The 22,757-nt window shown below is 48.8% G+C and overlaps 1 protein-coding gene across 6 annotated transcripts in view; it reads left to right on the top strand.

Moving 5' to 3' along the window:
* Positions 1 to 22,757, top strand: part of SRGAP3 (SLIT-ROBO Rho GTPase activating protein 3) — a 277,808-nt gene that overhangs the window by 179,896 nt on the left and 75,155 nt on the right. For all 6 annotated transcript variants that reach the window (XR_014251404.1, XM_082415583.1, XM_082415582.1 and 3 more), the window contains exons 4-8: positions 1,106 to 1,168; positions 14,121 to 14,306; positions 18,868 to 18,996; positions 20,490 to 20,711; positions 22,256 to 22,357. Coding sequence is in view for 5 of the 6 variants with exons in the window: in XM_082415583.1 (XP_082271709.1) it covers positions 1,106 to 1,168; positions 14,121 to 14,306; positions 18,868 to 18,996; positions 20,490 to 20,711; positions 22,256 to 22,357 (702 nt within the window). In the remaining variant the exon portion in view is untranslated. The remainder of the gene's footprint in view (positions 1 to 1,105; positions 1,169 to 14,120; positions 14,307 to 18,867; positions 18,997 to 20,489; positions 20,712 to 22,255; positions 22,358 to 22,757) is intronic.

Below are 22,757 nucleotides of genomic sequence, written 5' to 3'. Positions count from 1 at the left end.
AGTATTTGCATATAATTATACACATTCTCCCATATACTTTAAATCATCTCTAGATTACTTATAATACCTAATACAGTGTAAATACTATGTTAATAGTTACAAATACAGTGTAAATGCTATATGTAAATAGTTGGCAGTAGAGTACAAGACAAATTCAAGTTTTGCTTTTTGGAACTCTCTGGAATTTTTTTTCAAATATTTTCTATCTGCAGTTGGTTGAATCCTTGGATGCAGAACACATGGATATGGAGGGATGACTGTAATAATAATAATAATAATAATATGCAAAATAACAGAATCCTGGAACCTTCAGGCTGGAGGGAACCTGGAGATAATTTGTCCATTGTTTTCTGACTCATGTCCCTCAATATACTAAATATGTATGTCACTTTGTGGTTTGGACTGAGGTCAGCTAAACTTGCACCCTACAGCCCCGAAGTCCATGCATGTGAGGGCATGAAAGCCTCTGAAAAGTTCTGCAGTAAGAAAACCCGCCTCATTTTGTTCAAGGAGCTTTTTAAAGTTTTTTATTTTATAGATGTGATAACTTAGGTTCCAAGGCCATGTGACTAGTCGGCAGTGCAGCCAGGCAAGAACGCAGACCCCCTGCCTCAAGCGCCAGTGGGCTGTCTGTTTACCTGAGCTGCTCACTGAATTGAGAGGCTAGATCATTATTTCTCAAACTGGGTTCTTTGGAACCCCAGTCTCATGAGATGTTAATGAGTATTGAGCTAGGGACACACACTCTAGTCACATCAGCTGAAGACACCCAGAATTACAGAAAGCTGAACAGGTTAATTGGCTATGGGGCTTCTCAGAATCTTTAATATGGTGTCTCTGTGAATCATCAAGGTAGGGAGGGGATGTGTAGGGCTCCCCAACTTATATGGCCCAGGAATTCCTGTTGTAAGGAGCCTCTCTCTGTGGATTTGTTTTGTGGATGTGAGTTGAGGTATTCAGGTCTGGGTCAATGAAGTTTATGTTGTTTTCTGTACCCCTTCCCACCCCACCCCAAGCATTGCTGCCCTTTCTGTGTTGAAGAGGAAATTGGTCAGTGCAGCCAGCACCCTTCTGCCCTTCTGACGCTTGTTCTTCCATATTCCAGAGCAAGGAGATTGGCCTGCAGATGCACGAGGAGCTCCTGAAGGTCACCAATGAGCTCTACACGGTAAGTCTCGCTCAGGCTCCGCTGCTGTTTGGGATTGGGCCCCCTTTCTTCTGCGCCCAGCACAGGGGTGTGGCTGACCAGAGATCTGGGGTGACCCTGGGCCTTTTTGCTGTGTCTTTTGCCTGAGTGACAGTGGGTCATCACGATGGGATGTAATGACTCACAGCCCCAGCTTCTGATTCAGTACATTTGGGGAGGGGCCCCGGGCATGTTTAATTTGTAAAAGGTCACAGAGATCCAGATTACCTGTCAGCTGTGGGAATGTATTCCCTCCCAAACCTGAAGACACAAAGCTGGAGTGGGGAGAGCGTGGGTCAGGTAGGACAGGCTGAAGCTGAGGCCCGCTCCTTACTGACTGTGGGACCTGAGGCGGGCATGTAGCTCGTCTGGGTCTCAGGATTCTCATCTGCAAAATGGAGCACTCTTCTGAGGGTCACATGAGGGGCGGAGGGTAGGGGTTGGGGGGTGGATGAGCATGCCTCACCGTCTCAGGGGAATAATTTCAGAACATCACAGTCTGGCCCAGAACTGACCTTGTTCCCTGCATGGAGGCAAGATCTAACTGGGTTTGGGATGGGTGTTAGAATCTAACACCCCACTCAGAAGGTGAGTGGATGGGGAACACAAGCACACTGGTTACAGTGAGGGAAGTTACAGCCTGTGCTTTGAGGAGCCATGGGCTTCCATGGGGAGGAGTGAGGAGAGGCCCAGTGACAGCCTGGGGGAGCAAGGTGGGCAGGCCCAGCAGACAGAACTACAGGCCCGCCACCCCTAAGGCAATCAGGCCAGAGAAAAACTGTTATGTTTTAAGTATGTGGAGATTCCTTATAAAGCTTCTCATTAAAAGGGGGAGGATTCTGCTGCTAAAATTATATTTGAAAATCTCTGGTATGAGGGGAAGAAGAGCAGGTTGTGAGAGGCCCCTCTCTTTGGTATTCTTATCTTTCTAAGTCCATGTTCTGTGTAACCAGCAGGTGGTAGACCTCTCAGGGGCCAAGAGCCTTTGCCCAAGAGCCTGTACTTCAGGTTGGAAGTCCTGCCTCAGACTCCAACCAGCTATGGGACTTTGAGCCAGGCATTCGATCTTCTGGGCCTCAGTCTCCCAATCAGTAAAATGGGGATGAGAGTTCCTAGAGATTAATCTATAAAAGTTGAAACGCACATTTCTGTGATTCCAAGTTAAGGAGAAAAACTCGCACCCTGACAGTTTTTTAATGGATTGTTGCTTAGGGTAAAGGAAGCACTGCTGCTGGAGAAAACATATGACTTTGAGTCAGATGGGACTGTGGGGAAATCACCTTGTGGTTTACAGCACAGACTCTGGAGCTGGAGACCTGGATTCAAATACAGTTGATAAATAGAAATAATAATACCTGCTTTTTACACCCCCTTGTGAGAATTAAAGGGGATCAGATATGTAAGCACGCCCAGGACAAAGAGGACCAAGAGGCGCAGCGTATCAGAAGTTCCCATGGTCCCATCGCCACTGCTATCTCCACCTCCCTGGCGAGTGTGAAGTGGACCGTGTTCCCGCTTTAGCACCCGGTGGAGAAGCCGGGTGGTAAAGGGGCAAGGCGGGGAACCAGATGAGATGTTTCTCCTCAGAATTCTGCAGAGGGTTTGTTCCCCCGTTGAGGACCTTTTCATGTTTCTCAGGCACTTCACCTCCACAGTGTTCCAGCAACTGGGTCCACATCTGGGACCCCAGCCACTCCCACCCAGGTCTCTAAGCTTTCCTCTGGGCTCCAGCTGGGCTCCCCTCCCGGGTGCTCTCTGTTCACCCCAAATTTTTCCCCCGTTGGCTCGTTTACCCCTGTAGATCCCCTGGCCTACAGCCGCCCTCTTTCCTCCTCTGCTTGTCTGAGTCATACTCAGTTTTCAAACCCACACCAAACTCCACCACCTTAAGCAAGCCGTCACCTCTGGGCCTCAAATTCCTTTGGCAGTCTTTAAAAACCCCTTATGTTATCTTGAATGTCTCCACCCTATCTCTTCTGTTGGCATGTACACTCCCTGGAGTCGGATCTTGGTGAGAAGCACCGCGCTTAGGGCCCAAGGACTCAGTTTGAACCCAGCTGTTTTGTCTTGGGCAAGTCACGTCAGCTCTCTGTGAAATGTGGGCTGGCAATAGAAGCTTTCTCCAGTTTGTAGGCTGGATAGGGCAGGCAGGTCAGGGACCAGGAGGATGACGCTGGTGCCCACACACGGGTGTCCCTGCTGGCCATGGGGCAGGGTGGCTGGACAGAAGTGACACTGGCCTTAGACACGCAGGCCAGGCAGGCAGGCTGGTCCCTGCTTGCCATCTCCCAGCAGCCTGGCAATGGCCTTGGAGCTGGTGGGGGAGGAAGGGCCAGCCCCTCCCCACTCTCTCCTTTTGCCATGTGCTGCAGAAAAGTGAGAACACGGTGGTGCCAACAGCACCCCCTGCCCCCCACCGGGTCATTCGCTGCCTGCACTGAGTTTTCAGTAGTTGCCCAGAAATTCATTTAAATTCAGATATTTGGGACTGCCTTCTGTGGACTTAGCACCACAGGAGGCATAGCAGCCGGCCGTGAACATTTCAAGAGTTGGTCTTTGAAGTGTCTTGTACATCCTTGGTGTTCCCAGGGTACTTGTTGAAGGAGGGAGGGAAGGATCTATGAATAAGTGAAAGAAACTGGTTTTGCCTGCAAGGAGTTTAGAATCTGCGCAGGGAAATGAGAGTAAACTTGTGAACTGATGATATCACTGCCTAAGACAGAGCCTAGCATGTGCTGGATACCTGGACTCGGAGGGAGGGCACCTAGACTGTGAGCCTGGGGGAGCTGAGCCAGGTTCTCTACAGCTGTCCCCGTAGGGCAGTGCTGGCACACAGTAGGCAATCAATACATATTCACTGGGGGCTTCCCTGGTGGCGCAGTGGTTGAGAGTCTGCCTGCCAATGCAGGGGAAACAGGTTCGAGCCCTGGTCTGGGAGGATCCCGCATGCCGCGGAGCGGCTGGGCCCGTGCGCCACAACTACTGAGCCTGCGCGTCTGGAGCCTGTGCTCCGCAACGGGAGAGGCTGCGATAGTGAGAGGCCCGCGCACCGCGATGAAGAGTGGCCCCCGCTTGCCACAACTGGAGAAAGCCCTCGCACAGAAACGAAGACCCAACACAGCCATAAATAAATAAAATTAAAAAAAAAAAAAAAATACATATTCACTGAGTGAAGAAATGAGGGGTGGAGTTTGTGCATGTGCGAGAGATTGACTGAGGGTTCAGAAAAGGGCTGGCCCCAGGCGGGCTCCTGTGATCAAAGGTGAGTTCTGGGCCTGGTGCCTTTGGATGGGTAGGAATTAACAAAGCAGAGGGGGACAGAGGAAGAGAAAGGGAATTCTGAGCAGGAGAGACAACATAGGATCATGGCAGAGCAAACCGATTACAGAGGGAGGTGGGTTTGAATTCCTGCTGCACCACCTCCCAGCTTGGCCAAGTCAAATATCATCTTTGGACCTCAAAACAAGGATAATAATAACAACCATGGCCAGAATGTATCTCACACTGTATTAGATACTTTATACACATTATTTAACTGACACACATTTTACAGATAAAGAAACTGAGGCACAAAGAAGTAAAGCCTGGCTTAATGCCTTTGTATCAGTTATGAACTGCTGCATAACAAGTTCTGTCAAAACTCAGTGGCTGAAAACGACAACCATTTTATTCGCTTGCGATTCTGTGGGTTGGTGATTTGGGCTGGGTTCAACTGGGGCCACTGATGTGGCTACAGTTTCCTGGCCATTCAAAAAAAGAGTCCCAAATGGGAAAACCGCAGTGGGGTTTCAAGCCTTTGTTTGTGTCACATTTGCTAATATCTCATTCCCCAAATCAAGTGACACAGCCAAGCCCAGAGTTGTGGGATGGAGAAGTAAACTGCTTGCAAAGTGACGATGCAAAGGGGCATCCCTGAGGCCATCGGTCAACCACTGTGGCCGTCTTTGCAAACAGTCCACCACAGCACCCAGTTGCTGAGGGTGCTCTGGACCCCAATCCCACGCTTCCTTACTAGAGATTTGCCTTGAGCACTTTCTGGTTACCATGCCTCGTTATGCAAGCCTTTAGATGCTCCCTCCTCCCCCATCCCCAGAGTCACGACCACAGGGACTAAAGAGGAAATGATGTAGAGAAAGGACTGTCCAGTAAGCCCCACGTTTTTTCTTTCAATGTTTTATAGAGGAGGTGGTACTGGGCATAATGATGATAGAGATGAATGCTTACTGCCACCCGTCTCCTACTTTAGGGAAAAGGCTTGTCTCCACCTGGGACAGGAAGGACACAGAGAAGACGGCAGGGCTGGGCATTTTGTAGGTTGATTTGTTCATTGGTTCATTCATTCATTCACTCAACAAGGCTTCCCTCTGCCCAGTCCTCATCACCTTGAGGTGCCCTCCTTTCTAAAACATGCCAGTGCTTACACACACACACCCTACACACGTCACACCTCACGTATTTTTCCCTAAACTCCCATCAGCCTGACACAATATATAGCTCTTGATCATCATGTATTGGCCTGAGAGGAAAGAAGGGCAGAGGGTGAGAATGTGGGCCAGTGTGCCAGTCTTTGCTCCAGAAGAAGCAAAACCAAAACAAAACAATAACAAAGCACTCTGTTTTCATTGTTCAGCTAAAAATACGTTCAGATTTTCAATATAGTTCTAGATCATGAAATGCACCTGTTGTGCTTTGCACTGACAAACATTGTAGCATCCGCCACCTGGCCCCTCCGCTGGGCTCAGTAGCCCTGCTCCAGGCTCTCCCAGGCAGGGCTGCTGGGCCTCTCTTCCAAGCCCAGCATTGCTAGTGGGGCCCCTGAGACTTGGTTCAGGGTGACGTGCAGGGGGCCTGAGGAGCATCCACACCAACTGCTGCTGGTGACAGGTAGACACCAGTTGGAGTAATGAATGGGCTCTACCTTTTACTTACTCCAGCTTTGCCTTGATTGTGCACTGGGCTCGGGGGTATGAAATCAACGCTGGGCCCCCAGGCAAATTTTTGCAAAGGTGTCTCCCTCTTGATGACCACTCTCAGGGATGCAGTGGTGGAGAGAGCCTGAGACGGGACCCAGCAACATGGGTTCTGGCCCCAGCTCCATCCCAGGCTCACTGTGTGTCTTCCTGGACTGACATCTGTCATCACTGAGGTATAAACACTGAGGTTTCATCATGTCACTGGGCCCTGTGCCATTTACTTAATAATTTTCTTTAAATTGACTCCTTTGTAAAAAAAAAACCTCTCCCAGTCATAATTAATTCATGGGTAGGCAGCCTTGTATACTGGAAAGAGCACAGGCTTTAGAGCCAGATGGACCTGGGTTCAAGGTCCTGTCACTTGTTACACCCTCTGAGCCTCAGCTCCCTAGAATATGGGAGTGTCACCACCTCATCTCTCTGGATTCTAAGAGTGAGTGGCATAGAGTATAGCACAGTGCCTGGTGAACGTCAGTGTTAAATCATTGTGTGTTTTATGAAAGAGTGAAGCATAAATATTTTTCATTTATACTTCTAAATCTTCCCTCTCTCCTCTACCCTACAATGCCACTAGGCCAGCCCGAGCCCTGAGAATATTTTGCCTAAAAAAGTTCAGCCACCTCCTGATCGCTCTCCGATCCTCCAGGCTTGCCGTCTATTACACATGTTACATACTCGAGCCAGAGAGACTTTCCTTTTTAGAAAATTGTTGAATATTTAAAGTTAGAAATAGATAATGCATGCATTTTGTAAAAAAAACCAATAGTTAAACAGTACAAAAAGATACACAGTGAGAAGTATGTCTCCTGCTGCCCACCTCTCCCCCTCCTCCCGTACAAGCCCGGTTACTAGTTTCTACTTCAGCTGGTGGCTCCTTGCAGAGATATTTAATTCATCACTAAGCATACATGGACACACATGTCCCGCACAAGTGGCAACAACTGGGCCTACTGTTCTGCATCTTGCTTTTGTGGTTATGTTTTGGAGATTGTTTCATATCACTAATAATTAGAGCCTCCACTTTTATATGGTGCTTATCACATGCTGGGCACTGGTCTAAATGCCCAGTGTCTGAATTCATTTCATCCTCGGTTCACTTTTGAGGTAGGTGGTAGTATTACCACCCCATTTTAGAGATGAGGGGTGCGAGGCACAGAGAGACTGGGTAACCAGCCCAAGGTCACCCAGCGGGGGAGTGGCGGAGCCTGCTCCAAGTCTACTCCCAAAAGCTACTTACATAAATACATTCAACTATTGACATAAACATACACATATAAATTACTTATATATATTTATTTTGGAAGGAAATGATACTTCACATTAGCAAATGAAAAACAACTTGGTATAAATAGAAAGGTTCCATAAGCTAAATGAAGAAAAAACAGGGTTAATTCCTGCCAGTGCCTTCAAAGCAGGCATTAGACATGAGAGCACCAAACTGAGTTTTTCCTCCCGATATACTCAGACAGATTCCAAGAGAACTGAAAAGGTGTAACGCCTGAAATCACCTCACTAACACAAGTGGTTTCCGTCGCACACTTTGGGAAACACTGACGCAGTGCCAGTTAGCTGGGCTCTGGTCCTCGATTTCCCCATCTGCGGGATGAAGGCACAAAGCTAGAGGAACTCTGAGGCTCCTCTCAGGCTTGTATCTTCCTGCCACGCCACCCAGGGAGGGAGACTAGGGCACGTCTCTGACTCGGGGCAAGGCAGGCCCTGCTGGACTGTCACAGCTGCTGGCCAGGGCGTATGCCCAGTGTCATCTAGGGATGGCGGTGGTCCTAAGAAGAATGGGGGGAACAAGGTTTCCTTCTAGACAACCTCCTCCCCCTCCTCATCTCTCCTGCGTAGACATTCCTTCACTCACTCAGCAGACGTTTACTGATCATCAGTGTGTCGAGAGGATGGGATGTGGCTACGCCATGTGACAAGTGTCAGTGGGGATATGGACACGGTGTGAACGGAGAAGAGATGGCATTGGATTTGGAGCTGAATGACAATGGACTTTCCCGGGTGGAGAGCAAGGCAGAGAAGCAGGAAGCCGGGGTACGGGGAGTAGCCCCTGTTCAGCCGGTCAGTGTTTGTGAGTCAGGCACTAAGTGTGGCCAGTGGAGACCAGGATTGATCCTGGGTAGTGGGGAGGCTAGCGGGGAAGGAAGTCTGCCTTTTGGGACTCATTCAGTAGCAAGAGACGGAAAGCCAGGAAAACCTGACATATGTAAAAATGTCAATTTATTGAATCTCGGAGGCTGACACACTTGTTTCATTGTCTGTCTCCCCAGTAGAGTGAGTAATCTGAGGGCAGAGGCCCTATCTGCCTTCCACGCAGTACTGTTGGCAGCACCTGGTATATTGTACCTGCACGTAATAAACTGTTCAATAAATATTTAATGATTGAAGGTGTAGCTGCTCCCCCCGCCAATACACTCACCAGATCAGAGGCAGCAGAACTGCGACTCCTCCGTTTTATCCTAGTCCCTCCCTCACTTTTCCTTCTTCCTTCTGTCTTCCTTTCCTTTCCCTCCCTCCCCTCCCTTATTTGGTGGTGTTTTCCTCTGCAGGAAGCTTCTCCCCTGTGGTGACAAAGTTGGCCCAAGTCCGTCCCTCTTCCCCACCCTCCCCCACCCCCCCAAGCTCACTTCCTATCAGCTCAGCGCCCCCTAGTGGAAAGTGAACACTCCCTTCCTGGTGTTTCCAGCGGAGGCCCAGGGCTGTCTCTAATTGGCCTGGCTGGGGTCCCATCACTGTGGCCAGATTAACATCATGCATACTGATAGGTCAGGCCTGGGTCTGCTGCCCCGCACCCAGGGATTGGAGGGTAGTGTCAGTTTCCCATGAACCACATGGACTGAGGATGGTGGAGCGGAATTTGGGGGATTTCCTCAAAGAAAATCAGGAAGATGTTCCAGAAGGAGGAGGACTGGATGATCCTAGGCAGAGAGAAACGACAGATGTCTGCTGAGGCGGAGGAGCTCAGGGAGGAGAAGAAAGTGGTTCCATTGGCTGGTTTGCAAACAAACACCTGATGTTCTTCTACCTGTAAGCTGTTCCTCAAACCTGTTTGGCTCCTGCTTCTACTGGGCTTAATGCTGACACTGCTTCCTTTGTCTGGAATAATCCATCCCCACCCCAGCCCCTGTTCACCCAGCTAATAGCTGCTCTTCCTTCAAGGTTCAGTTTAGATATCACTTCCTCAGGAAGCCTTCCTTTAGCACCCTGTACCCCCCTCATCATCGCACTTATCACACCCTGTGATAATCACTTGTATAACTGTCTGTGTCCCTACTAAGGTGTGTATTCTGTGAGGGCAGAGACCATATCTGTCTTCTACATTGTAGTGTTTCCTGTTATAGCACCGAGTGCAGTAACTAGCACATAATGAACAGTTCAATAAATATTAAATGATTGAAGGTGTAGCTGTTGCCCTACCCCCAAATATATTCACCAGAGCAAAGGCAATAGAATCTACCTCCCCTGGTTTATCCTGCCTCCATCCCATCCATCCACCCACCCACCCACTTATCTATCCATCCATCCACCCACCCACCCACCCGCCTATCCACCCACCCATTTATCCAGCCAGCCAGCCAGCTGTCGTTCACTCATTCATGCAAATATATATTGTTACTTGCTGGGTGCCAGTCTCTGCTCTAATACAGGGATTATGATCATGGACAAGGTCCTGGCCCTCATGGACTTTGCACTCTAGTTGGGTGAGACAGTTTATAAACGTGCAAAAGGAATAAGACAGTGATTATAAGTTCTACGGAGGACGTAGACCACACAGAGTGTGGGCGGTCAGACTGAAGTTTGGGTACTTCTCTTTTCCTTCAAGGGTGTCTTTGTCATGTCCTGGCCCAGGGTCTCACCTCATACACAACTGTTGTGTGGCCTAGGGATGGCCCTTCCTGTGGGCTGGAGGAAGCGTACATGGACTGCATTGTTGAGAACCCATTTTCTAAAAACTGATCCTTTTCCTGCCCCAGCATGTCCCTGTATTAATGCTGTTAACTTCCAGATTGCCTTTGCCTTCTTTTGCATTTAAATGCAGATCTGAAGAGCTGTACAGATAGTACTTTCCTGTTTTCATGATCTGAGGGTTTGGGAAGATGCAAAAGGCAAAGTGTACACAGCAAAGGCAGCATGATCACCAGAAAAGGCAATGTCCACAGCTTGGAAGGCCCGGCCATCTGGCTTGCTGTGTGACTTAGGCCACATGCTTGCTATTTCTGGGCCTTAGTTTCTTTCAATGACAGGTTAATACACCAAAGTTTCTGGAGGGCCTCTGAGAACCTATGAAACTGATTTGGGGCCAAGAATAGTGGTCTCACTTACATGTTCCTACGTAGTGCTTCTTAGCCTGTGCTGGACTTCTTCTGAAAGGCTCTCCCTGATAGGGTCTTGAGGGCTGGAAAGAGAACGCCCATCTGGCAGTAAGCTGGGTGGGTGCCTCTGAGGGCCCCTCCGGAGATCCCGGGTTGAAGACCAGGTCCCAGTGACTTGGCCTCAGCTGAGCTCCTGCATCCACTTCGGCTCCCTTCCCCGCCCCAGCACTGCTGTCAGCCCATCACTCTACAGTCACAGCTTACTGAGTTCTTTACTAGCCCCCCCTCTCTGGCCTTTGCCAGGCAGCACAGAGAGGTCAAGCCTCTGCCACAGTCATCCAGCAAGTGGTGGGAAGGTCAAGTTTCAAAACCGGGCCTCCTGAGTCCCTGTGGGACAGAGGATCCTTTCATCCCTATTTCGTGGTTTCCTCTTTGGTAAAGCAGGGATGATATAGTCTGTGTCACAGGGTTTTTGTGAGAAATAAGTGAGTTAATATTTGTGAAGTGCTTAGAACTAGGCCCGGCGTGTAGTAAGTGGTCAGTAAGTGTTAGCTGCTATTGTTGTTATTATTGTTATCATGCTGCCTCCCAGGATTGGAGTAAACATTAATTGAAATGCTCCTTGGTGATAATGAAATGAGAGGTTTGCAAACGCTGAAGTAATAGATAATTTTAAAATATTATTCATCTCCTGGACTGGCAATACTGAGCAGGCTGTTCTAGACTATTGAGCTAAGGGCCTTTCATCCTGAAGCCCATGTTTCAGGTAATTAAATAAAGGAAACATCTAGAGGATTCTGGGCATAAATAGTTAGACTCACTTCAGAGATGCCCCTAGGTAAACTCTTTTGTGGCAGCTGTCTGACATAAGTGACACCAGGTTATCAAGTTCACCATTATTCTTGGGATCAGGAATTACCAGTTGGATCACATAGAGGGGGAGGAGCAAAGAAACCAGTGGTGTCTGTGAATGTGGAGGTGTAGAAGAAAGGTTCAAGAATGGGAAAGAGGCCCGGAGACAGCCTTCAGCCTGCTTCCCGACTCTGAGCTGCGTTATGTTCCAGGAGCCATGGCTTAAAGATCGTTGAAAGTAGGCAACTGCTTTGGTTATCTGTAAACCTGCAGTCATCCCTTCTGGCCACTAGATGTCGAGAACACATTGATCCAACACACTTTCTGGTCCATTGAGTTGTTTAGAAAGAAACTTAGAGGTATTGGCATAAGGAGTGGATGAAATCAGCAAGAAGAGCATCTCTAGAGTCTTTAGGGCAACTGCAGATGAGCAGAGATGGGTGGGATGCAGAGAAGAAGTCTTTCCACCAAGACCCAAGAAGAAAAGTTGATTGCAGTTTTTCATTTATTGTTTTGAAATGTGGGGAGGTTTTCAGGATGAAAGGAGGGAGAAACATGGTGTAGAATAATTTTTTTTCACATGAGCTAATGTTTTTTAGAGTTTGTGAGTATTTTCCTGAAGTCAAGTGAGTAAGTTCAAGATTTTCAAACCCTCAGCCCAAATCAGGGATGTCGATGGTGGTGGTGATGGTAGCAGCTAATGCTTACATGGCTTTTACTGTGTGGTTGGTATTGCTTTTAGCACCTTATAAAAAATTAACTTATTGAGTCCTCACGACAAACCTATGAGGTAGGTGCCATTATCATCTCCATTTTATAGATGAGGGAGCAGATGTCAGAGAGGTTATGTGACTTGCCCAAGGTCACACAGCTGGTAAGTGGCAGCATCAGGATTCAGCCCAGACATTTGGGCCAGAGGCCATATTCTTACCTGACATGCTCTACGATAGATGTTGCCCCCACTGACTCCTGACATATGACAAAGGGGACTTTCTTAACAACAGATCAATACTGTGATTTCACAGTAAGAATCACAGAGGAAGTCCTCATTTAAAAGTCTCACTTCACAGGACTTTAAATGACAGTGAATAAGGTTATAACATTGGCCAGTAATTCATTCTGAGTTCCTTGACTTAAAGGGCCTGGCTAGTCAGAAGCACATCCTATCCCGAGGCGGAAGCTTCTGCTCCATTAGCTGCTGTAATTATCCAAACAACAGGAGAAGAGGACCAACAAGGCTCAGGAGCCATGAATCCCAGAAATTTCTTGTGTTTCTTAGCATAGAAAGATGGTCATAAACTTGATATTGCAAAGGGAAGTGTACTCCTAGTTGGGGACTGGGAGATAGAATACTGTTGGTATGGGCCTGGCCCAGCTTGCTCTAAGGCTGCCCCAAATACTCACATCTGCTGAACAAATGGTAATGAATTAAGAAACCGGTATGATATGATAGAATTAAAAGTCTGAGACCAGATTTTTAATGTGGTTAGATATACACTTACTATATGACCCTCCATTCCACTCCTAGGTATTTACCCAAGAGCAACGAAAACATATGTCCACATAAAGAATTGTACATAGACATTCCTAGCGGCTTTATTCATAAGAGCCAAAAACTGCAAACAACCCCAATAACGATCAACACGTGAACAGATAAACAAATTGTGGTATAGCCATACAAGGGAATACTACTCAGCAGTAAAAAAGAACTTCTGATACATGCAACAGCATGGGAGAATCTCAAAAAAATGATGCTGAGTGAGCAAGGGTAGGTGTAAAAGAGTTTATACTCTATGGGTCCATGTACATGAAGTTCTAGAACACACAAAAACAATCTACAGTGACAGAAAGCAAATTGGTGATTGCCTGTAGCTGGGGTAAGGGGTGGGGATCGACTGGAAGGGGGCAAGAGGGGTCTTTTTGGTGTGATAGGAGTGTTCTGTATCTTGATTGTGATGATGATCACATGGATGTAAAGTCTGGGAACTACACTGATAACACTGTATGATCTTGGATAAGTCACTGTGTCCTCCTGGGCCTTAGTTTCCCTATTTGTAAAATTTGGTGGTTGGATTAGATGATGTATAGGATTCCTTCTGACTCAAAAATTCCCTTGATATAACAATATCCAACTCTTAATGTGGAAGTAGAGTAGCAAAATGCAATTTTCTTTATAAGAATTCATTTTATAGCCAAGGACGAGTTTATTTCTGAAAGCATAGAATATCTATTAGGTTACCCAATAATATTCCTTTGGGGAACAGAGCCATTTACAGGCCCATTTTACTTAAGGAAACAGCTGAGATAATGATTTGTGTGTAAGAAGGATGTTCCCATGGAAATCCCGCGGGTACCTGAGGAGGGCCTTTTCCAGCGACACTGTGGGAAGGGAGTAGGACACAAGAGACACAGCTGGCAGGGCTGGAGAGGGCAGCTGAGGAAGGCCATGTTCACCATATCACCTCTGAGAGCCCCAAAATGCCCGGGGCCTGTGGTGGTCCTTTTAAATTTCCTCTTTACTGGTCCATTCCTGGCACTTAGTAAGCACTTAATGATGTTGTTGATGATGATGATGATGAAACTGCTGCTGCTGATGATCATCATTTCCAGTCCTCAGACAGTTTGTGCAAAAGTAAAGGGCTGTGGGATTTCAGAGCATGTCGTGGGAAGAGGGCAGGGACAGAGCTGACCGGAACACAGAACTTGGAAGGGGGCTGCCAGCGCTAGGGCCACCCTTGCTGGGCCATAACAGCCTGTTGATTTCCCACACTCGTGTGTCTCCAGGTCATGAAAACCTACCACATGTACCATGCGGAGAGCATCAGTGCAGAAAGCAAGCTGAAGGAGGCCGAGAAGCAGGAGGAGAAGCAGTTCAACAAGTCGGGAGACCTCAGCATGAACCTGCTCCGGCACGAGGACCGGCCCCAGCGCCGTAGCTCCGTGAAGAAGATTGAGAAGATGAAGGAGAAGGCGAGTGAAGGCCCCGGGTATCGGGGTGGGAAGGAAGGGGAGGGCCAGGCTCCCCACAGCCTCAGCCTCCCCCTCTGCACCCTGAGGGACTAGGGGTGGAATAATGCTGCCAGCGTCTGCTGTCTTGGAGGTCAGTGTCATGGTGGAGGCAGGGCTGGCCATACCTCTGCTCACACTTGTTAGGCCTCAGGTGAGGGTCAACAACAGGAGAGGCACTCAGCTGGCAAGACAGCTGAACTGCGATGAGATTCGCCCAGTGAGCACATTCTGGCAAGAATCACCAGGCATTAGTGGGGGTTGGGCCTGCCCTGGACGTCAGTTTAGTGGCTGGGGGGCTGATTGGGACTTGGTATGTCCCAACAAGAGGGAACAGTGCTGGCGTACCAACCAGCACCTGGGAACCAGGTAAAGAACCATCCTGAAGAAATTGCCATCGCCAAGCCAAAGCCGGGCCAGTTAGAATCCTTGTGTGTTGGTGATGGAAAAGTGCTTTGGTAGGGCATGGTGAAAGTGCTAGTTTTGGAGTCAGGCTGAGTTTCGAAGATGCCACATGTACAGCAACTCTCTGACCTTCAATATTATTTTATTAATTTATTTATTTTTTAATTAATTAATTAATTAATTTGTTTTTGGCTGCTTTGGGTGTTTGTTGCTACGCGCAGGCTTTCTCTAGTTGCGGCGAGTGGCGCGCGGGCTTTCTCTAGTTGCGGCAAGTGGGGGCTACTCTCCGTTGCGGTGCGCGGGCTTCTCATTGCGGTCGCTTCTCTTGTTGTGGAGCATGGGCTCTAGGTACACGGGCTTCAGTAGTTGTGGCACGCAGGCTCAGTAGTTGTGGCTTGTGGGCTCTAGAGCGCAGGCTCAGTAGTTGGGGCACACGGGCTTAGTTGCTCCACGGCATATGGGATCTTCCCGGACCAGGTCTTGAACCCATGTCCCCTGCATTGGCAGGCGGATTCTTAACCACTGCGCCACCGGGGAAGTCCCTGACCTTCAATTTTAAAAATTGACAGTGATGGCAAACAAATCTCCTTTCTCATGTCAACTCTGATCAATTGATAGTGGCTGCCCAGAGCCCTATGCTGAGGATTGTGAGCCCTCTCGAGCCTTTAGTTAAAGACAGTGCTGTGATCAATTAATGATGTCTGCCTCAATCAAGGAATTTAGAGGGGCAGTGTGCGTGCTGCTTTTTGTCATCCTAGATTGGGTTACTAATAAGGTTCCTTTCTTCTTAAAAAGCTATGATATTCTTGTTGAATTCTTTGCATTCATTCATTCCATGCCATCAGCAAACATTTCCTGAGCTCTTTCTATTTGCCAAACATTGCATCAGATGTTTATTTGGGCTTCTATGAGACTAATTCTATGATTATATGATCCTACAGCTCTTAAAAATTATAGGAGATTGAGTGGGAACATAATCCAACAGGACCTGGGTAAGCTGGCAAAGTAACCAAAGGCAAATAAAATAAAATTTCAGGGTAATTTCCAAAGGCAAAGAAAAATACGCTCCACAATAACCAGGTAGAGACCCAGTTAAAAAATGGGCAAAGGAATTGAATAGACATATCTCTGAAGAACATATATGAGTGGCCAATAAGTACATGAAAAGATGCTCAGCATCATTAGTTATTAAGGAAATGCAAATCAAAACCACCATGAGGTACCACTTCACACCCACCATGATGGCTAAGATAAAAAAGTCAGATAATCACAAGTGTCGGTGAGGATGTAGAAAAATTGGAACCGTCATACATTGCTGGAGGGAATGTAAAGTGTCGGTGAGGATGTAGAAAAATTGGAACCGTCATACATTGCTGGAGGGAATGTAAAATGATGCAGCCACTTTGGAAAATAGTCTGGAAGTTCCTCAAAATGTTAAACATAGAGTTACCATATGACTCAGCAGTTCCACTCCTAGGTATCCACCCAAGAGAAATTTAAACATATGTCCAGACAAAAATTTGCACACGAATGTTCATAGCAGCATTATGCATAATAGCCAAAGGGTAGAAACAATCCAAATAAATAAACGTCTGTCAACTGATGAATAAAATATGGTGAATCCCTGTAAGGGAATATTCAGCCATGAAAAGGAATGAATACAGACTACAGCATGGATGAACCTTGGAAACAGTAGGCTAAGTGAAAGAAACCTGTCACGAAAGACCACATATTACATGATTCCATTTATTTGAAATGTCTAGAGTAGACAAATCCATAGAGACAGAAAGTAGATTATTGGTTGCCAGGAGCTGGGGCAGAAAAGAATGGAGAGTGACTGCTAATGGGTACAGGGTTTCTCTTGGGGTGATGAAAATATTCTACATTTAGATAGTGGTGATGGTTGTACAATATGTCTGTGAATATACTAGAAATGAATGTTTAAAAATAAGATAACCAGGCAGGGAATTACAGAGCTACAACATAAGGGGGTAGCTATAGAGGGGATATGTAGAGAGGTAGAGAAAGCACTGGTTAGTGGGGTCTGGAGACTAAGTTTTAGTTCAGAGTTGTATGCTAATTGGCCATTTGGCTCTTGGACAACCAACTTCTTTTCAGTTTTCATTTCCTCGCCTATAAAATGGCTGAATTAAACTAAGATATCTTCAAATATCCTTTCCAGGCATAAAATTTTCTGAGTCCATGAAGGGCTGAAAATGGTCTCAGGGTTATAGTAGCCCCCTGGAAATGGGCCAGGAATTTCAAAACTCTCTGTGGAGGTTGGGTGTGTGGTTGGTACGGGGTGTAACCCGAAGTTTGTTTCTAGAAATTCCCAGAATAAGTGAACCCTGGAGAAAGGTCAGAGGAGATGTCTGAAGAGAATTAAAAGGCTGACAATGGGGGCATCTCTACTGAACAGCTAGAGAACTCAATCTGGAGGAAGGAAGGTTGAGAGTGCCTAGGTAGGAAGAAGCCCTGTTTCTTTAAGGAGAGCCGTCTCTCTCCTCAGCAGTGGGACTCATCTATCTGAAGGGGGCAAGGGGACAGCTCTCCAACCCATGGACTTTTTACTGCTTCCTGCCCAGGATGGCCCAGAACAGAAGCAGCTTCCCAGGGAGGCGGTCCAGCTCCTAGCCAAGACTGCACCTCTGGCTGCCCACCCCGCCTCTCCCCACCACGCACATCCAGACAGCCAGTGACAATCACTTCATGCTGCCCACGCAGGGACTGTTCTGGGTCCTGTAGGCTCAGTCATGAACAGGGACCATTAAGTCCCTGACTTCACAGAGCTTACTTTCTAGCAGGGGACCCTGAAAATCAGCAAGTAATCAAAGAGGTAAAAAATATAATTTGGGGTGGTGAAAAGTACTTATGAAAAAAATTGAGCAACCAAGATGTCCTTCAGTAGGTGAGTGGCTAAGTAACTGTGGTCCATCCAGACAATGGAATGTTGTTCAGCACTAAAAAGAAATGAGCTGTCAAGCCATGAAAAGACACGGAGGAACCTTAAATACATGTTACAAAGTGAAAGAAACCAATCTGGAAAGGCTACATACTGTACGATTCCAACTATATGACATTCTAGAAAAGGCAGAACTATGGAACAGTAAAAAGGTCAGTGGTTACAGCGGTTTGGTGGGAGACAGGGATGAACAGGTGGAGCACAGAGGATTTTCAGGGCAGGGAAACTGCTCTGATACTATAATGATGGATACATGTCATTATACATTTGTTCAAATTCACAGAATGTACAACACCAAGACTGAACCCTAAGGTAAACTGTGGACTCTGGGTGACTACAACGTGTTAGTATAGGTCCATCAATTGTAACAAATGTACCACTTGGTGCCCAGGGGTGTTGATATTGGGGGGCGCAGTGTGTGTATGGGAGTAGGGGTGTGTGCACGTAATCTCAGCACCTTCCTCTCAATTTTGCTGTGAAGCTAAAACTGCTCTAAAAAAAGAGTCTTTTAAAAATTAAATAAAAATGAAAATAATCACTAAAAATTGAACAAAGATTAAATGAATGGGAAAAATAGAGCAGGACAGAATGTGGGGAGGGGGCGGTCAAGATGCTGGGGACACATTTTAGACAAGGTTGTGTGGTCAGAGGCCCATGCGACTGTGTGACCGTGGCTAAGGACCTGAATGACGTGGAGGAGCAGGCCACGCAGGGACCTGGAAGGATGGCCTGCCAGCCGGAGGGAATGGGTCTGAGTCTAGAGGCAGGAATGAACTTGGCCTCTTAAAGGACGTGCAGAGGAGGGGATGACAGGAACGTGGAGGAAGAGCCAGGTCAGGAGGGCTTCACAGGCCGTCGTCCGGGTTTGGGCAGCCTCTGGGGGTGTTGAGTAGGGGCCTCCGGAGGTCTTAGTTACACTCCGCTCTGGCAGACCCCCGGAAAAGGCCACTGCTTACCCGACAGTGCTGACGGTGGCTGCACATGTGCAGTGTCAAGTGAGCTTTTTGAGTACAGGGTCCAGATCTTACTCACCTGGCCCATGGAGTAAGGCTTTCCAGGGCCGTGCGGGGAGCTGATCGCAGGCAATGACCGTAAAGAAAATCTCAAATCCCTCCCATCAGTGGCTCTGCTCTCACATCCACTCTTTCCTTCCTCCAGAGGCAGGCAAAGTATTCTGAGAACAAGCTGAAATGCACCAAGGCCCGGAACGACTACTTGCTGAATCTGGCGGCCACCAACGCAGCTATAAGCAAATACTACATCCACGATGTCTCCGACCTCATCGACGTGAGCTCCTGGGGAGTCTGGGGTTGAACAGGGTCCTGCACCGCCTGGTGCGAGTCATCAGCTGAGGGAGGGCTGGCCCTGTCCTTAGCTGACACGTGGGGCGGCCAATGGCCCCTGGAGCCCTGATGGAGGGGAAGCACAGGGAGCCTTTGGGGCCTGGGAGAGGAGTATCACCTTGTGGCTTCTACCTCCATGGGTGGGAGTGGGCCTCTGGCGGCCGTTGCACACTTGGGCTGGGCGGTTGTAATTCAGCGTGCACTTTCCAAGCGCCCTCCTCTACACCAGGTCTTTTACTGGGTTTGGGGGTACAGGGGTGATCATACACAGTTCATGCCCTGGGGAACTTCCCAGGGTGGTAAAGATGCTTATCTGTTTAACACCCCTGGGTCCAGTCCACTAGACACACACGCACATACGGAAGAAAATAATGAATGAGACAAAATTATACAGGTCAGCTTTACTTGGGGATGTTATGTTGGGAGAAATCAGGCAGTTTAAGCAAGAGGAAAATGGAACACTGACTCCTGAGCACCAGCTGTGCAGGACACACTGGCAGGACAATGAGGCTTCGGGAAAGAATTCTGTGAGTGGCGCCTTCGGGGAGGCTCCTGCGTCGTCTGTGACGGAGCTGGGGCTGCTTCGCATGTCTTCATGCAGACAGGGACCCGGCCCAGCAGATGCTCGGTCAGGCTTCCTTGAGGGTGGGTGCGTCCTTTTCCTCTGGCCTTGGTGTATCCCATCAGGAAGTCAGAGGGTCACCGCTCTTCCCTTGGCTGCAGAGGGGACCCATTATCGCCATTATCACCACCCCCAGGAGAGGGAGCTGCCTGGCCCTGCCGTCCAAATGCCCGGAGGCCAGACCCCTCCTCTTTCCTACCTTTCAGCTTTCTTTTTCACACAACCCTTTCATCTTTTTGTTTACCAAATTTTTATTGAGTGCCTACCAGCTCTAGGTATTGAGGTACAACAGTGGATAAGAGCCAGTGGGTCTGTCCTCATGGAGCTCAGCCTGCATAACCCTGACACATTAAAGGCAAACGCAATGCCAAGCAGTGGGTGTTACCGTGAGAGAGGTGGAGGGAGTTGTGGACACCTGGATGAGGGACACCTGGTGTGAACTCTGAGTGGGGAGAACATCAAGGAAGGCTTCCTGGAGGAAGTGACCTCTAAACTGAAACCAAAGGAAGAGTATTTAGGCAGGAGGAGAGAGGAAGAGTCTTCGGGCAGAGGGAATGCGTGTGTGAAGGCCTGGAGATGAGAAAGAAGGCAGTGAGTTTGGGGAGCCGCGAGGAGCATTGCCATTGCCCAGATCGCAGTCCCCCGCTCCCTCCGAGGGCTTTGCCGTGACTTGTGTGGTAAGATTCCAACGTGCATGAGGGCCTCCAGCATGAAAGGTTTGACCCTGGAATACGAGGTAATTGTAAGTCACTGTGACGGCCCCACCCCCATGTCTCCACCCTCACCTGCACCTTCTGTGTGTGCTTCTCTCCAAGTGCTGTGATTTGGGCTTTCACGCCAGCCTGGCCCGCACCTTCCGGACCTACCTCTCAGCCGAGTACAACCTGGAGACCTCTCGCCACGAGGGGCTGGACGTCATCGAGAACGCGGTGGACAACCTGGATTCCCGAAGTGACAAGCACACAGTCATGGACATGTGCAACCAGGTCTTCTGTCCCCCCCTCAAGTTTGAGTTCCAGCCCCACATGGGGGACGAGGTAGGCTTCTCCCAGGAGCCCATGTTTGAGGTTGCTTCCGTCTGTCTCCCATGGGCTCCCAGAGCATCGGTGGGAGGAGAACGTCGCTGAGAGGCCTGGGGTCAAGTTCTTGGTGCATGGGCTTCCCCAGCTGAGGAGTTTACCACTAATACCCTAATCTTGGTGGCTCAAGCCCCCCACCTGCAGAATTGCGAGACCTTAGTTTCCTATGAACTCCCTCGCAGCTATGTCTAGAAGACCCCAAGGGAGTCCCACATCTGCACACAGACAGTCGTCTCACGTTCTCCCCTCGGATGGATGGCCTCGAATCACCGAAGGCGGGGCCTCAGCAGAGCCATTCGGACCTGTGCTCCAGTGCCGTGAGCCCTTGGAGTACCAGCCAACCCAGTTTTCTTCAGGGCTTGCGCTGCTGACATCCTCATTATGTTCTGGAAAAAAAAATGGGAGAAGGCACTCTTCACTAGCCCCTAAGCAGCACACTAGTTACCTGAGTTTCACACAACTTCTTATGAAAATAGCTCCTTGAGCTTTTCCATGTCATTCCTCCCTCTCTCCAGGGCTCAGGCCCCAGTCCCTGGAACCAACAGAGACAGCCACCAGGTGTCATATCTGCCTCCCCGTCTCCACCATCTCTACCACAGGGACATGTGCCCAGAACTTTCTCCTAGTGGCCCCGTTCCCTCCACCCAGGCACACGAGAGTCAGGGGGACCCAGCCAGCCTCTGTATCCCAGTGGGAGCTCAGCTGGGCTGTCGCTGCACCTGCTTAGCAGGGAGGGACCAGGAGGCGCCTTTAACGATGGCATTTGCTGGACCCTCCAATGGCTCTGCCCACTTTCTTCATTTGCAAGAGAAGCCTTCTGCCGGGCTTCCCCACAGCTCCTGCCCCATCCCTGTGCCCTCACGTCCAGCCCTTTGGCTCATCATCTGGTGACTGCAGGGTTGGGTTGCCCAGGTAGGGGTAAAGAACAGAGGCCTGCTGTCCCTTATGAGCTCAGCCAAGTTACGCCAGGCAGCCAGGCCCACAGGTAGTGAGAGCCCTGGTGGGAATGGGTGTAGGCGAACAGTATCGCTCTCTCATCTTCCTCTCATCTCCCCTCCTCTCTCAGCGGCCCCTGTGAGAGGGCCGCTGCCCCATGCCTGCCTCTCTCTCGAGCATCTTCCTGCTGGGCCACTCCGCTGACTGTTTCCATCCTTTGTTCTTTTCACTGGCTTCTCTTAGGCAGTTGCTTCCTTACCACCGCTTCCTGCCTGGAAATTAACCAATTAGTCTCACTTAATGAGATTATGTCCAAGCTCTGAGTAGGAAACCGTCACGTGCTGCACAAATGTAGACCACAACCGAGAGCGTGAGAGGGTGGCCCCTGGCTCCCGGCTGGCTTTGGTGTCGCTGGGTACAAGCTGTGTGACCTTGGGCAGGTCACTTAACCTTTCCAGGCCTGTTTCCGCAGCTGTCAATGGGGATGTTAATGATAGACAGGCCCCAGCTACGCGCAGGTGGCGAGGGCCCCGGTCAACCGCAGGCGGTGGCTGTCATTTCTGCAGGTGTGCCAGGTCAGTGCTCAGCAGCCCGTCCAGACGGAACTGCTCATGCGGTACCACCAGCTGCAGTCCAGACTGGCCACTCTCAAGATCGAGAACGAGGAGGTGAGTGAGCCCCTTCGCCCTGTGAGGGATTTCTTTACAAAGGCCTGACTGGTCCTGCAGAGTCCACTCTTGCCATGGAACACATAAGAAATCAGGGTTCATCTGTAAGATGCACAACTGTCAAAACCACCTACACTAAGAATCTTTGATGGCATGGGGAATGCTCACAGGATGTTAAAGAAAAGCAAAGAGGAAGTAGAACTCTATGTTCAGTACTGTCCTAACCAGGGTAAACTGAAGTATGTGTGCACGTTTCTGTGCATATTCACGGGCATAGAAAAAAAGACTGGAAGGAAATACTTTGAATGTTGATAGTGGTTTTGTCTGGGTTGCAGGAGTATAGGTGATTTCTGTTTTCTTCTCTGTGCTTTCTCTATTTTCTGCAGTGAGCTTATGTTAT

Source organism: Balaenoptera physalus (assembly GCF_965194825.1).
Source record: "Balaenoptera physalus genome assembly, chromosome: 11".
NCBI lineage: Eukaryota > Metazoa > Chordata > Mammalia > Artiodactyla > Balaenopteridae > Balaenoptera > Balaenoptera physalus.
Note: the sequence above shows the minus strand (reverse complement) of the source record. Positions and strands in the feature narration are given on the sequence as shown.